Source organism: Mastigoproctus giganteus, chromosome 2, assembly GCF_048544385.1.
Source record: "Mastigoproctus giganteus isolate SK-2022 chromosome 2, ASM4854438v1, whole genome shotgun sequence".
Lineage (NCBI taxonomy): Eukaryota > Metazoa > Arthropoda > Arachnida > Uropygi > Thelyphonidae > Mastigoproctus > Mastigoproctus giganteus.
The window spans coordinates 18,298,974-18,315,129 of NC_143576.1; the positions used below are offsets into that span (position 1 = coordinate 18,298,974).

At 35.7% G+C, this 16,156-nt stretch overlaps 1 protein-coding gene across 1 annotated transcript in view; it reads left to right on the top strand.

The window, feature by feature from the left end:
• The window catches only part of LOC150089192 (vascular endothelial growth factor receptor 1-like), a 418,391-nt gene that overhangs the window by 283,965 nt on the left and 118,270 nt on the right, over positions 1-16,156 (top strand). The window contains exon 16 of the mRNA XM_090389759.1: positions 11,791-12,013. Within this exon, the coding sequence (XP_090245885.1) occupies positions 11,791-12,013 (223 nt within the window). The remainder of the gene's footprint in view (positions 1-11,790; positions 12,014-16,156) is intronic.

Below are 16,156 nucleotides of genomic sequence, written 5' to 3' on the forward strand. Positions count from 1 at the left end.
CCTCCTATCGTGCCTGGGCAGAATTGCAGACACTTTCAAATTTAACCCTAACTCATGACTTTTTTTCAACATTGACCTATACTTGTTAAGTAAGTCTGCAGATTTCCTACTCTTAATATCATTAGTGCTAACATGTACAACAACCCCCCTCCCTTGTGCCCTTAAAAGATATCTGCTCTACAACGTCATCAACTTTTGCCCCTGGCAGACATTCCCTGTTCCTATTCCACTTATCTTTTTAGACAATATATTACCTGTCCCCCTGACAATGGAGATTGCTGCTGTGTAGCCTGATGCACAAGAGGGAGCTCTGGCATTAAGTAGGGCAGCTGTGAACTTGATTAGCCCCCACTTTAATGCCTTCGAGGGCATCTACCTGACTCTTCAAACTCTCATAGGCAACTATCAGAATGGTGAATTGGCATCTAATTTCATGACACTCTCTGTACCTAGCACCACAAAGACATCTATAAACATTTCACGTCGCACATTTTTTTAGTGTGATGCATTGGAAAATTGTCCCCCTCATTTCTCCTCCGACTCATAACACTTCTACTTTGTGCTCGTTGCTTTGCTTCTCTAGTCTGGGGCATGATATCTGATTGAATACAATGAAAATTAATAAGATTAATCAATTTAATTAATCATTTATCAATACTACACTATCTGATAGATTTCTAAATGCAGTGATACGTACTACGCTATATAGTTTTGCATTAGCCACCTATTTACCAATTAAAAATTTGAATTCCCTACCACTTACTCTATACTATAACAATGGCAGCAAGATTCAAATGAAACAATGGTTTTACATACATTAAGTAGTAACCTACAAAATCTCTATCTAAATTAAAAATAAGAATAACAAGCGTAACTAAGTTTATAAAACTACTTATAAAGTACGATATAATATGACAATTAAATAAATAAAATGGCAAAAAAATTTTTTTTAGCTCTCATTTGCTTTTATTTTTGATTATATATGCCTGGAATAGCATTATTGACATTTGTTTGTCTACTACTCATGTTTGCTTATGATGAAATCAGTTAATATATATTTATAGGCCATTATTGTTTTGGTCATTTTCATTAATTTCTTTTGTGTCCATTTCTTGATTGCAGGCCTGTTCTTTTGCAAATTTATGTAGCTCAGTCATAATACAATAATAGTATTGGGTGCAGTTATGTTACAGAAGTTAACGATACCACTAAACAGTAACAAAATGTTATGCTCTGCTTTCTTGGAAACAATCAAGCACAACTTTTCAAACGGCCCTACCCTTATTTAATTAGGTTACCTTACCTAAAAGATCTGACAAATGTGATAGTAAGTAGCCGAACTATTTATTATATCTAAGACCTGGAAAAGTTTTCCATAACTTCGAATGAACTGTTCAGTTGCTGATGACCAAAAAAGTTGTGTCTGAACCCTCCCGAGAAAGCAGAGCATGTTATTTTGAGATAAAAATAAAATTTTTATTTTGTACTGTTTAGTACTATTTCAGTTTTGTACTATATTTTAGTACTATTTGTATTGAAGTTGGGTTATGTAAATTTGCAAAAGGAGAAGCCTGTAATCAAGAAATGAATGACAAGAAAGTAGCAAATGTGAGGAGCTATGGTACTTTATTATCCTACAGAACATTATGCTGGTAGAAAAAAGAAATCTGTTGTTTACTAAGTAAACTTCAGTTAATCCTCATTTCATACTTTATTCAATTTCCATAACCCAGTTGTACACAGTAGTGTTATTATATTAAGGTTAGGTTACCAAAATTTGAAAAAGGAGAAGCCCACAATTTAGAAATTCATGCAGAATAAAATAGCAAAATCACAAGGCAGCTTCAGTTGATTGTCATTAAAAACGTTATGCTTGCAGTGTTGTCCTTTAAAAATAAAATTTTATTTTGCCTTCTGCTATGCAAAATATTATACTATTAAAGTAGCTTATGCCTTACTTAAATTTTCTCTTTTATGTCTTTCAAAGTTCTAATCAATTTTCCATCTGATATAAAATTATTATAAGGAGTTTCATATAAGGAGAATTTGTGAAGTTTCTGAGGTAATGTGAGCAGTTTGCTACTAAGAATTACAATGAAAGCTGTCTTTATGCATAAATAATACTAATATGTTGTGACATGATGTTGGCTGTCAATCATGGGCACTAGAACTCAATAAGAACTAAAAAGAGGCAAATATTACATGTTGGATTGTCGGATAACTTACCACTAATGATAAATTTCATAAGAAAGTTTTCTGTGGATTTAAAAGGGTTGTTTAATTAGTTCTTGTTAGGGTTTCTCTTTGTATGCAACTTCCTTCATCCCGAGAATTCCTGGGATTTCTGGAACATCCAGGAAATGGTGGTATATTAAGAGAACAGTAATTTTTTTATTGTTCGATGGTAAGATACCATTTTAGAATTGCAAAAATTAATTTCTTATGCCTGGATAGCCATTTATACATTGCAATTTCTCAATTGTATTCACCATGAATGGTGGCTATTTATTAAACATAATTTTTATCATGCTATTCATCAACGAAGGACATATAAAAGGTTAAAATATTATATCCCTTTAATTATAATTAAGCGCATTCACAAATGAAAAAAAGATTATTTTTATTTTAAATATATATTTTTTTAAATTAATTTTTTAAAATATTTATTTTAAAATATTTAAAGAGTCAATCAAAATTTTTAAAATAGTTTCTTAAAAAACATAAGCAATTGATACTTCTCTCACTAAGACGAGTTCTCAACTTGGTTATAAATAAACCTGCTGCAGAAAAGGCTTTATCTGATTCAACTGAAGTTGTCAGAATGGTTTCAGTGCATTAAATAAATTTGCGATGTTGAATTTCTGTTCCTTCTTGTCCCAAATAATAACAGTTCTTGCTACAAATGCTTGTTTAAACTCTGAGCCTAACATGAAAATGTTGAACAATGCATAGTTTTTATCTTTGATTGTATTGCTGCTTCTAATTTGTCTGCTAGTGATATGGATTGTGCAATTTCCTGACTTTCCTCTTCTTCGGAATGTGAAGAGCTAGATTGTGTTCGCCTTCATTGAAAATCTTTGACAATTCATCTTTCCAGATTCAAACATTGATTTCTTATTCAGTAAAGTGGGCAAGCCAGGAGTAGCTGCACAATTTTCATATTTTACCCTATTTAAATTCTAAATCAGCCCAACCAAAGTAGTATTTCTCTCGCTAATCCTCAGTATTAAAGTTTTTCATTTTCTTGGAAAATCTTGATTTTTGTTGACTTAGCTCATCAATTATAAGAGCAAATATACCCTCAGAGCAAAGTTGCATCACAGTTACACAATTTTTCTCTGCCAATTTTACTGACAAAATATTGTGAAAGGCATCAAATTCTTCATTAGTTAGAGGTTGCTTTTCTTTAATATCAGTCAAGGCTTTGGCAGCTGCTGATCTTATTATAAACTGTTCTAATAAATTTTGGAATCTAAAATTAACATCTTTTCATAACCATGCTCTGTTTTCATGTAATTTTGTAAAATTTCATTCTCAACTGGTGACTTTCTATATAATCTTACAATTCTTCTAACTTTATCAAGAGTTTAATTAATATCTGGGACTATATTAATGCCTTCGTCTACATTGCAAATTTTTCATTGACGGCAATTTGATTAATTTTCTCAGTTGCATTTTAACTCCTCAGTTTCAGTTGCTATGCTCAACTCCCTGCCAAACTCATCTTCATCTGACTAACTTTCTGTGCTAATATTTATATCAGAATCACATTTTTTGTATAAAGAACATCATGCACAGCACAAGATGTATGCCATGAACATAACATAAATGATTTTTGCCACTTCTAGTTTTCCAAATTTAATCATCATACTGGCACCATCTGTAACATAGACAACAAAGTGCCTGAATATTGACATCAGATTCTTCTAGTTTAGCCTCTACTAGCACTACTAGTACTTCTAGTTTAGCCTTTACTAGCACTACGTACTTCTAGTTTAGCCTCTACAGCACTTTCTGCTGAAAATTTTTACCATTACTAAGCTCCAAATTTGTAAGCTACCAATAATTTGTACCATTACTAAGCTCCAAAATTGGCCTTCATTGACATGAACATTTACATTTAAGTATCTTCTATTTTTCAAAGACGAATATCCATCAAGAGATATACTTATCTTGTTCCTGCTTTTTTCTTTGCAGAAATTTTGTAAAAATTAAATTTTCGGAAATTTTATTTTTACCTTTAACCTTAATGATATATTGTTTATATTGCATTTGACTCCATACAGCATAAGGAAATGTTTCGGGCCCTGGAAAGACAAGTCATCGACACCCCATATATTATGATTTTGAAGACAATATATGAGAATGCTACCTCCTTTATTAGACTAGACAAAGAGAGTAGCAAATTTAAAATTGAGAAAGGAGTTCGAGAAGGTGACACAGTATCTCCAAAATTGTTTATTGCTGCCCTTGAGGAAGCTTTCAGAAGATTAGACTAGGTCGCTGGAAGTCAGTGACCTAGTCTAATCTTCTGGAAGTCAAGAGAAGAAGAAATTTTGGATGGATAGCATTCAGGAAATATAGTCACATACTGAGGAGCAATATCTCAGTTTGTCTGAAACGAAAAATAATAAACCAAAGTATACTCCCCACCATGACTTATGGAAGTGAAACTTGGGCACTCAAAAAAAAAATGGAAGAGAAGTTGAGCACTACACAGTGAAGAATGGATTGAATTATGTTAGGAATCAGACTGTTAAATAAGAAGAGAAACATATGGATTAGGCAGCAAACTCAAGTAAAGGACACTCTTATGAAAACTAAAGACTTAAAATGGTCTTGTGCAGGACACATAGCTCGAAGACACAATGACAGATGGATTAGCATTAACATTAGTAGAGGCATATGATGCAAGAAAGCAAGCTTATGCAGCATCAGCAAAAAAAAAAAAAAAAACACTCCCAATTCACCCCTCCGTTCGTTCCAAGTACCTGTCCAGCTCAGCCTTAAATTTATTTAGGCCATCAACTTCCACAACAGAGGAAAGAAGTCTGTTCCACCAACCAACCACCCGCTGGCCAAAGGCAAACTTCCATACATTTATGCCCTCTCAAATGATTATTCTGAACAAGAAGAAGAATTCCATCAGCATTGAGCATGCTCAAACCATTCAAGGCTTTATACACCTCAATCAGATCACCTCACAGGTGCCTAGTCATCCAGACACGGAAATTTACAAAACTTAAGCCTTTCTTCGTAAGAGAAACCCTTTATTCCATTCACTAATCTTGTTGCCCTTCTCTGTACTCGTTCCAACAGCTCTTACATCTTTCTTAAAATGAGGCCCCTGCATACAGTACTCAAGGTGTGGCCCGACCATTGCCTTATATAAGGGGATAATCACCTCCTTATCCCTGCTATGATCAAAATATATGATATCAAAATTGTTCTTTGCATCCAGTTCCTTTGTGACTACTTCAATCCAATCAAATTGGTGAGACAAGACTTCCCTTTAACAAACCCATGCTGTTTCCGAGCTATACCTGAAGTCTTGTCTAGATGATCCTGCAGTGCTTCTTTAACCAGTGCCTCCATTAATTTCCTTGGAACAGAGATTAAACTAACAGGTCTGTAATTACATGTGAACCTCCTTTGTGGATTGGGTTCACGTTTGCACATCTCCAGTCCATGGGTACCCCCCTGAGTCCAAGGAAGCTCTCATAATCATGGCTAAGGGTTTCCTGACTTCCTTTGCTGCCTCCTTTAATATAACTTGATAGATTCCATCTACCCCAGGTGCCTTTCTTATGTTTATCTTCAGCAATTTCTCCAATTTACTCACAGCAATCACAAGATTATCTAGCTTACTGTCAGAGTTTAATACACCTCTGGCATTCCTCTTCCTGAATAACTCCTCATGTATGAATGTAGAGGCAAAATATTCATTTAGTTTGTTAGCTACCTGAACAAGATCATCAACAGTTGAACCATTGATATCAAGTGGACCAATCTGATTCATCCCCTTCCTTCTAGAGTTTACATAAGTAAAGAAGTCTTTGCTGTTTTTCTTTGCATCCTTTGCCAAAGCGTTCTTGTAATCTGCCTAACCTTCTTTGTTTCAGACCAGCTTATATCTATCATAGGCTTCTATGTCACCTGTTAATTTATGGTGCCTCCGTAGCCAGGTGGGAAGGAGCAGCAGTGCATAGCACACGCTTCTTGATTAGACCGGGGTTCGAGCCCGCCACCACCAAATATGGAGGATGTGGAAAGGTCAGGGAATGACCACTGCATATCCCGGAGCAATATGGCCTTAGTTGCTAATGCTCCTAAAAAAAAAAAAAAAAAAAAAACCAAACCAACCAAACCTGTTAATTTATATGTATCCCATGCATTTTTTTTCTCTGCCACATGTCTAATTAGTCTAAATCTTGGACAATATTTCTTAGTTGGTATGAAAAGCCTAGTAGCTTCCAAGATTAATTCTTTGAATGCTTCCCATTTTGAATTTGCTGTTGGTAACATCATCAGTTGGTCCCACCGTATAGAATTTAAACACTGTCTCAGACCACCGTAGTCACCTTTATGAAAGCAAAAACCCTTCTCTTTACCTCTGATGGCAGTTACCACTTTGAGTAAAGCCCATTTCGGCACACTGTGATCACTGCCACATAATGGTTCCTTTATCTGCAGATTCTTAATGCATGAAGAATCACTACTGATAATCAGATCAAGAGTATTACTCCCTCTAGTTGCCTTCCGAAAATGCTGCTGTAAAAAACAATCATCCAATAAATCCACAAAAGCCTTGCTAGTGTGTGAGTGACCAACCCACAAATTCCAGTCAATCTCCAGGAAATTAAAATTCCCCATTATTAGCTGATTTACTGGCCCACTCTATTTCCCTACACAATTGCTCATTATACTCATCAGATTCATTAGGCTTATAACACACACCAACTCTCATTTTTCCTTTCCCAGTGCTTATGACACACCAAACAGACTCAACATTGCATTGTCTGCCAACATCAATTGGATGCACATCCTTAGATTTTAGCTAAGTGATTTTGTAATAACTGAGAGAAAAGTGGAGTAAAAATTGTTGCAGTTAAACATAAAAAAGGCACCTGGGGTGGGCAGGAGCTATCCAGTTATATTAAAGGAGGCAGCAAAGGAAGTAAGCAAACCCTTAGCCATAATTATGAGAGCTTCCTTGGACTCAGGGGAGGTCCCCATGGACTGGAGGTGTGCAAATGGATAACCAATTCACAAAGGGGGTTCAAAAGATGACACAAGTAACTATAGACCTGTTGGTTTAACTTGTGTTCCAGGGAAAATAATCGAATCACTGGTTAAAGAAGCATTGCAGGATCATGTAGACAAGACTTCAGTTATAGCTCGGATACAGCTTGGGTTTATTAAGAGGAAGTGTTGTCTGACCAATTTAATTGGATACTATGATGTGGTCATATAGTAAGTGAATGCCAAAAATAATTTTGATATCCTATATTGGATTTCAGGAAAGCTTTTGATACTGTTGCACATGGTAGACTGCTGTACAAATTGGAGAGGTATGGCATTAAGCGTAAGTTGCTACAATGGATAAAAGGATGGTTGAGTAGGAGACAACAGAGAGTGGTAATCAGTGGACACTGCTGTTCGTGGACAAATGTTATTAGTGGAGTTCCCAAGGGCTTTGTGTTGGGTCCACTGTTGTTTTGTATATTTATCAATATTGATGAAGGTATATCAGGTTTAATGTCCAAGTTTGCTGATGATACAAAGGTTGGCAGGGTTGTTAATGACAGTAAAGACAGTATGCTACTCCAATTTCATCTAGTTAAGTTGGGCAAATGGGCTGAGAAGTGGCAACTGAAGTTTCATATTGACAAATGCAAAGTACTGCCTATGGGTAACAATAACTGAAGAGAAATGTATACCAACTGTGTGGTACTAGACTCAAGGAAGTGGAAAGTGAAAAGACCTGAGGGTAATTGTGCAGTCGAATATTAAATTCACTGAGCAGTGCAGATAGTCTGCCAGTGCTTTTTTTTTTTTTTTTTTTTTTTTTGGGTAGTTTGCGCATCGGCTTCTGTGGCCATAATGCACCTCCCAAGGTTTTTGCAGTACTTTCATCCAAGTCCGAGGCGGGATTCGATCCCACGAACTTTGGGTTGCTAGGCAGGTACTTTACTCACCCATCTAGCCTGGTCGCCGTCTGCCAGTGCAGGTCATGGAGTCTTGTCAATGATATATAGGAATTTTGCTAGCAGGGAAAGGGAGGTGATTATCTCGTTATGCAAGGTAATTATCAGGCCACACACAGCTATAGTGTACAGATCTGGAGGTCTCATTTTAGGAAGGATGTAGAGTTGCTAGAATGAGTACAAAGAAGGGCAACAAGACTGATGAGGGGAACAGAGGAGTGCTCTTACCAAGAAAGGCTTAAGTTCTGCAAATTGCAGTCCCTGGAGAGTAGGCATTTGCAAGGTGATCTGATTTAAGTGTATAAGGCCTTGAATGGGTTGAGTAAGCTGAATGATGATGGGATTTAGACTTTCATTATGGCTAGTTAAAAATAGATTAGGTTATTTTACACCACTAATTTGGGATGGATCCAAGCAATTAATGATGTCCGTAATCTGTAGAACAGGACAAAAGAAGTGTGGGTTTTTTAATAGACTTTCATTTTTAGTTAGCGAAAAAATTTGTGCTCCAATTTGTGCAGCAGTCTTCCATGTGCAACAGTATCAAAGGCTTTTCTAAGATCATAATATATATGATATCAAAATTATTCTTTGCATCCAGTACCTTTGTGACTACATCATAGTATCCAGTCAAATTAGTCAGACAAGACTTCCCCTTAACAAACCCATGCTGTGTCCGAGCTATAACTGAAGTCTTGTCTAGATGATCCTGCAGTGCTTCTTTAACCAGTGCCTCCATTAATTTCCCTGGAACAGAAGTTAAACTAACAGGTCTGTAATTACCTGTGTCTCCCTTTGATCCTCTTTTGTAGATTGGGTCACATTTGCACATCTCCAGTCCATGGGTATATCCCCTGAGTCCAGGGAAGCTCTCATAATTATGGCTAAGAGTGTGCTTACTTCCTTTGCCACCTCCTTTAATATAACTGGATAGATTCTATCCACCCCAAGTGCCTTCCTTGTGTTTATCTTCAACAATTTCTCCTCCACTTTACTCTCAGTTATTACAAGATTATCTAGCTTACTGCCACAGTTGAATACACCTCTGGCATTCCCCTCCCTGAATAACTCCTCATGTGTGAATGTCGATGCAAAATATTCATTTAGTTTGTTAGCTACCTGAGCAGGATCATCAACAGTTGAACCATCGATATCAAGTGGACCAATCTGATTTATCCCCTTCCTTCTAGAGTTTACGTAAGTAAAGAACTCTTTGCTGTTTTTCTTTGCATCCTTTGCCAAAGCGTTCTCCTAATCTGCCTTTGCCTGCCTAACCTCCTTTGTAACTTAGTTACAGACCAGCTTGTAGCTTCCAAGATTAATTCTTTGAATGCTTCCCATTTTGAATTTGCTGTTGGTAACATCATCAGTTGGTTCCACCATATAGAATTTAAATACTGTCTCAGACCACCATTGTTACCTTTAAGAAAGCAAAAACCCTTCCCTTTACCCTTGATGGTAGTTACCTCTTTGAGTAAATCCCAGTTCAGCACACTGTGATCACTGCCACCTAGTGGTTCCTTTATCTGAAGATTCTTGATGCATGAAGAAGCACTACTGATAATCAGATCAAGAATATTACTCCCTCTAGTTGCTTCCCCTTTTTTCATGAACAGTAAGACAAGGATTACAAAGTTATGACATCAAACTGCTGATGTCATATGAGGTATTTCTAAACCAGTGTTTAGTCTTCTCACGACCTGTTATTCTCTAGTATCCCCCCATCATGTTCATGCTCCATTAATCCCTAATCTATTTAATTGTTGAATCAGAGCTTGAGATGAGGCCAATAATAGCTTACCATTCTTGGCCATACTAGTGACTGAAAAGAAAGACCGGCTAAGTTTGGTAGGTGATCAAAAAGGCAACAGATTCAACTGGGTCAATGCATAAACTATGCATCTAATAACCCAAAAAAAAAAAAAAAAAAAAAAAAAAGATTAAATAATGGATACCAAAGGTATTTAATCAACAAGACCATACAAAAATAATCAAACAACATAGAATGTGGATTACAAAAGAACAGTAGGGATTCCGTACATAAAAGGCATTGGCTAAAAAACCAAAATGAATCTAATCTTTAAGCCAATTAATAAAATGGGTCACTTTATCAAAGATGTGACACCAGATTATAATAGAAGACCTTTAATGTACAAAAATGAATGTAAATGCAGTAAGGTATACATAGTTGAAATGGGAAGGAGATCTGAAACATGTATAGATGAACACAATAAACATGTGGATAAAGGGAACACCAAAAAATTTTAAATGTTAGAGTACATGCATATAGTGATAGGATAGGAACTTTGTGGTAGTGAGTGGGAAGAGGCTTTAAAAAAAGAAATATGAAAGCAGCTTTTCATATCAAGAAATTTAACCAGGTTGCTTTAAACAGAAATAAGGGGAGAAACTCAAGGGAACTACAGAATGAGCTTTACAACAGTAAAATTAAGTGATTAATGAAACGTTTCCCTAATTCAGTGTCTAGCATTCTCAAGGCATTGTTTTTAATTGTATCTCATATTGTGGCTACGTTCACAACGAGATACCAGATATTGCACTACTTCGAATAACACTTCTCTGGTAGAGAAGACTACTGTTATTTATTCTCAGTGGATACCACCACCCAGACAGTCACCATTTCAAAGCTGTTGGCCTGTAATTGGTGGGTGGGCAGGTACCCAGTAATGCAAGCATGCCATCAGAGTTGCGAAATGGTTCCACAATATGAGAGATGCCAAATGGTGTACAGAATGATACAATATTTGAATTGCCTTCACACTATGTATGTAGTTTAATTTACTTCCTCATCTCTGTAGCAATAGGAGCATTGCAATGGTGTATCTACACTGATATTATATAGTTAATTTAAACCCATGTCATATTATGTCTTGCACATTGAATCTTCAAATATTGTATCATTCTGTACACCATTTGGCATCTGTCATATTGTGGAACCACTGCAACTGTGATGGCATGCTTGCATTATCAGGGTACCTGCCCACTCATCAATGATAAGCCAAAGGCTTTGAAACAGTGACCATCTGGGTGGTGGTGGTATCCACTGAGAATAAATAACAGTAGTCTTCTCTATCAGAGAAGCCTTACTTTTCAAAGTAGTGCAATACCTGGTATCTCATTGTGAAGGTAGCCACAATATGAGATAAAATTAAAAATGATGCCTTCACACTATGTACGTAGTTTAATTGTAGTTTAATTTATGGGTAAACTATGGTGTACTGTAGTTTAGGGTAAACTGTAGTTTAATTTATGGGTAAATTAAATTAATTATATATCTACACCGATATATAGTTAATTTAGTTAATTTAAATCCATATCATATTATGCCTTGCACATCGAATCTTAAAATATTGCATTTTTATGCAACACAATCGTAACATAACAAAGTGACAAACTTCTTTTACAAAATGGCTGAATTCAGGTCAAGTACATGCATATTGTAATATTTGTTTCTAATTTTAAGATAACTTTGTTCTGAATGATATTGTATTTCGAAGCAGAATTTTGTTATTGATATACAAAAAATAAATAAACTTGTGAATTTTTTTTTTTTATTTTGAAGGTGAGCTGCTAGTAATAGTTGAATATTGCCATTATGGTAATATACGACATTATCTTATGAGACACAGAAGTCACTTTGTGAACCAGCTTGACCCTATTACTGACAAGTTGAATCCTTCACTTTGTACACTTCCTCATCTCTGTAGCAATAGGAGCATTGCAATGGGAAGTTTTGATGAACACCATAATATGTCACCAACTGCTATTGAAAATCCAACATACAGGTGATTCCTTTCTATTACAATATATTTTGTGCTAATAAAGTGACTGCAAGATTTTATCTTTTTTTAAAGTTAATCCTTATAGTAATTTTATAATGGTATTCCCTTTCCATTTTTTATAACTAGATCTATAACATTCATTTTTAACAGAAACAATTTTTCAGCTATCAAAGTGTATATTGTCAGTGTCATGTAGATATTTCTACAGTTATAGTTATCTTTGATTGTTTTTAGTGAACATTGTGAAATTTAAATTATCTCCCTTTTGTCTCTTTTGTCTCTTTTCTCAGCATGATCTGTGCTTGTTAACAAGAGAGATTGTTTTTATTGGGATATACACTTAAATAAGGGGTGCAAGAATATTCACGGATGCTATTGAGGCAGTGCTAGAATGGTTAGAAAACTAATAGCTTAGGGGTTACACAGTCTAATAGATTAACTAGAGCTGCAGGCAGTGGTGAAAGTTATTCTTGCACTGCTTCTATTGGAACATGCAGCTCTAGTTAATCATTATGGATCTAGTAAATATATGGACTGTGTTAGAGGAACTAAGAGTAAATCAGTTGCAGTATACTTGTATATACACTAATGTTAGGAGCGTAGTAAATCAATTTGATGAATTTGAAGTACTGATAAAATCATCAAATGCAGAGATTGTGGGATATAAGAGATATGGTGTCATTCAGATATAATTAATGCAGAATTTTCATATGGGAATACAATGTGTACAGAAAGGACAGACAGGAGGGAGGTTTTCTCTTAGTTAAGATTTGTATTAAATCTAAGGCAGTGCATCCAGTCGACATGGGTAGCCAGTGTAATGTTGAGTCAATTTGGTGTGACATATGCACTGGAAAAAAACACAAATGAAAGCAGGAGTTTGTTATGGGCTTAATGACTGGAATGAGTATAACAAACAACTATGCAGAGAAGTAGAATGGGCCAGTAAATCAGAATATGTTATAGTGGGGGATTTTAACTTTCTAGATATCAATTGGAATTTGTGGGATGGTCACTCACTCACACACTAGCAAGACTTTGTGGATTTATTGGATAACTGTTTTATACAGCAGCATGTTAGGGAGACAGCAAAAGGGAAGCAATACTCGATTGATTATCAGCAATGATTCTTCATGTATTAAGAATCTGCAGGTAAAAAACCCTCTGGGTATCAGTGATCACAGTGTGGTGACGTGGGATTTACTTAAAAGACTTAACTACTGTGTCAAGGGTAAAAGGAAGAGCTTTTGCTTTTGTAAGTATGACTACAGGGGTCTCAGACAATTTACCATCTGATGATGCTACCATGCAGCAGATTACTATGTTAACAGTAGATTCTAAATGGGAAGCATTCAGGGAAGTAATCGTTTAAGCTACTATGCTTTTCATACCAACTAAGAAATACTGTTCCAGGTTTAGACCTAAATGGATGTTGAAATGATGAGATTTGTGGCAGCAAAGAAACTAGATGAAGAATTGGAAAATAAGAGATAGACCTGGTATTTTTTAATTGACACACACACACAGTGTGTGTGTGTGTGTGTGTGTGTGTGTGTGTGTGTGTGTGTGTGTGTGTGTGTGTGTGTGTGTGTGTGTGTGTGTGTGTGTGTGTGTGTGTGTGTGTGTGTTAAATACCTATAAACATAAAAGTAGTAACTTATAATTTTTTTTTTTTAATGCTCTGATACAGCCAGATGGTTGTTGATGGAGTTTATGCTTTCACTGGTATAAAATTAGCAGTGGGCTTTGCATTTTTGCTTGAAATTAACTTATCCACAGGGCATATATCATTTCATAATGCAAGATGGCATTGGGAAATAAATTCACTCCCTCATCAATCGCAGGCATTTCTGAATGTTTTGTACTGATTTTTTTTTTTAACTGATTAACAGAACTGAGCATTTTTTAAAAGTAAAAAATCATATTCATAATTGTGATAGTTTATTTAAATATCTTATGTATGTATTTGTTATTTGGATGTCATTTGGATAACACAGCTGCATCTCAGTATGTTTCATCGGAATTTTTTTTTTTTTTTTTTTTTTTATGCTTAGCAATTCTGTGCTTTGGATACACTGCTTCTTTGGGAGCGACTAAGGAGATATCTTTATTGCTTAAAATTATTGTTTTTTTAGAACTCTTGATTTAAAATTAGTAGTATTGTTATTATTTGTGTTTTTCTGATTTAAGTTGGTAGATTTGTTCATTACTCTCTAATTGCTTAAGAAACCACAGTTGATATCTGCTCCCATTGTGCTGTATTGATAAGAACATTCCGGCTGCTGTAACAATAATAACATTCAAATTCTGCCACCATTGTTATAGTATTAATACAGACAATACTTCAAGATTTTTCTACATATTCTTCAGTATCAGAAGAGGCCTATAAACTACAAATTTATAGCAATAAAAACGTGTCTTAATTACACAATTTTATCATGCATTACATAATGTAATCTGAAAGAGCATAGTTTATACTGCCATTAAATAAACAGGAGTAGCATAGTTTCACCACACTCCAGGTGGTCATCATAATTTGGGTGCATTATGGGCTTGCTGCCCCTATATAAGCCCAAAGAAACAAGAACTCCAGATTTCTGGTGAAGAATGAATGAAACCTAGGGTACATTTTTCAGTTCATTATTCCATTTTATAAAGCACTGTTTAGGCTTTATCTTAAGTACTGCATGCAGGTCTGGATGCATCATTTTAAGAATGATGTGGATCTTTTCGAATGGAAGCAGAGAAGAGCAACCAGATTAGTGAAGAAGACAAAGGGGTACTCCTATAAAAGAATTCAGTTCTGAAATTGCAATGCTTGGAAACTAGGCTCGAGTGACCTGATTAAACTTAATTATGTTGGTATTCTAACTGTTAGCATCAGCATTAGTAGAGGTATATGATACAAGAAAGCAAGCTTATAGAGCATCAGCTAAAAAAAAAAAAAAAACCCATTTCACACATCCATTTGTTCTAAAATTTTATCCAGTTCTTCCTTGAATTTATTTAAGCTGTCAACAACAGATAGAAGTTTGTTCCAGCAGTCTACTACCCGATGATTAAAGGCAAATTTCTGCACATCTATTCTACATCTATCTTTCCTAATTTTAATTTATGCCACTTCAGGTTCGTAATCTGGGCAATTGGAAGAATCCCATCAGAATTAAGCCTGCTCAACCCATTCAAGGCCTTATACACCTCAATCATATCACCTTGCTGGTGCCTAGTTTCCAGATGCTCCAATCTGCGAACTAAATCTTTTCTTTGTAAGACCACCCTTTTGTTCCCCTTACCAATCTTGTTGCCATTTTCTGTACTCGCTCAAGCAACTCTACATCCTTTCTAAAATGAGGCTTCCAGATCTGTACACAATACTCAAGGCATGGCCTGACCATTGCCTTATACAAAGGGATAATCACTAATTTTCCCTACTAGCAAAATTCCTGTGTATCATTGACAATACCCAATGACCTGCTCTGACAGCTTGTCTATACTGCTCAGAAAATTTCATATCTCACTGCACAATTACTCCTGGGTCGTTTTCATTTTCTACCACCCTAAATGTAGTACTACACAGTTGTATGTTTCACTGGGGTTACTTCTACCCATAAGTAGTACTTTGCATTTGTCAATGTTAAGCTTCAGTTTCCTCCTTTTCAGCCCATCTGCTCAAATTTTCTAGATCCTGTTGCAGTAGCACATTACCATTACTGTAACTAACAATCCTGCCAGCCTTTGTATCATCTGCAAACTTCAACATTAAGCCTGATATACTTTCATAAATATCATTGATAATTATACAAAACAGCAATGGCCCCAACACCAATCCCTGAGGGACACCACTAATAACATTACTCCACGAAGATCAGTATCCATTGATTACCACTCTCAGTCTTCTCCCATTTTAGCAACTTGCCCTTAATGCCATACTGCTCCAATTTGTACAGTAGTCTTCCATGTGCAGCAGTATCAAAAGCTTTTCTAAAATCTAAGTACAGTAAACCCTTGCTAATCCAGTTACAGTTAATCCAGACGTCGGATAATCCTGATTGAAATATGAAAAATTCTGTTTACAGTTGAGTACTTTGAAAGACACGTGGGATTTAGGAAGGCAGATGAATCACTCTGACAGCACAGAGAGAGAGA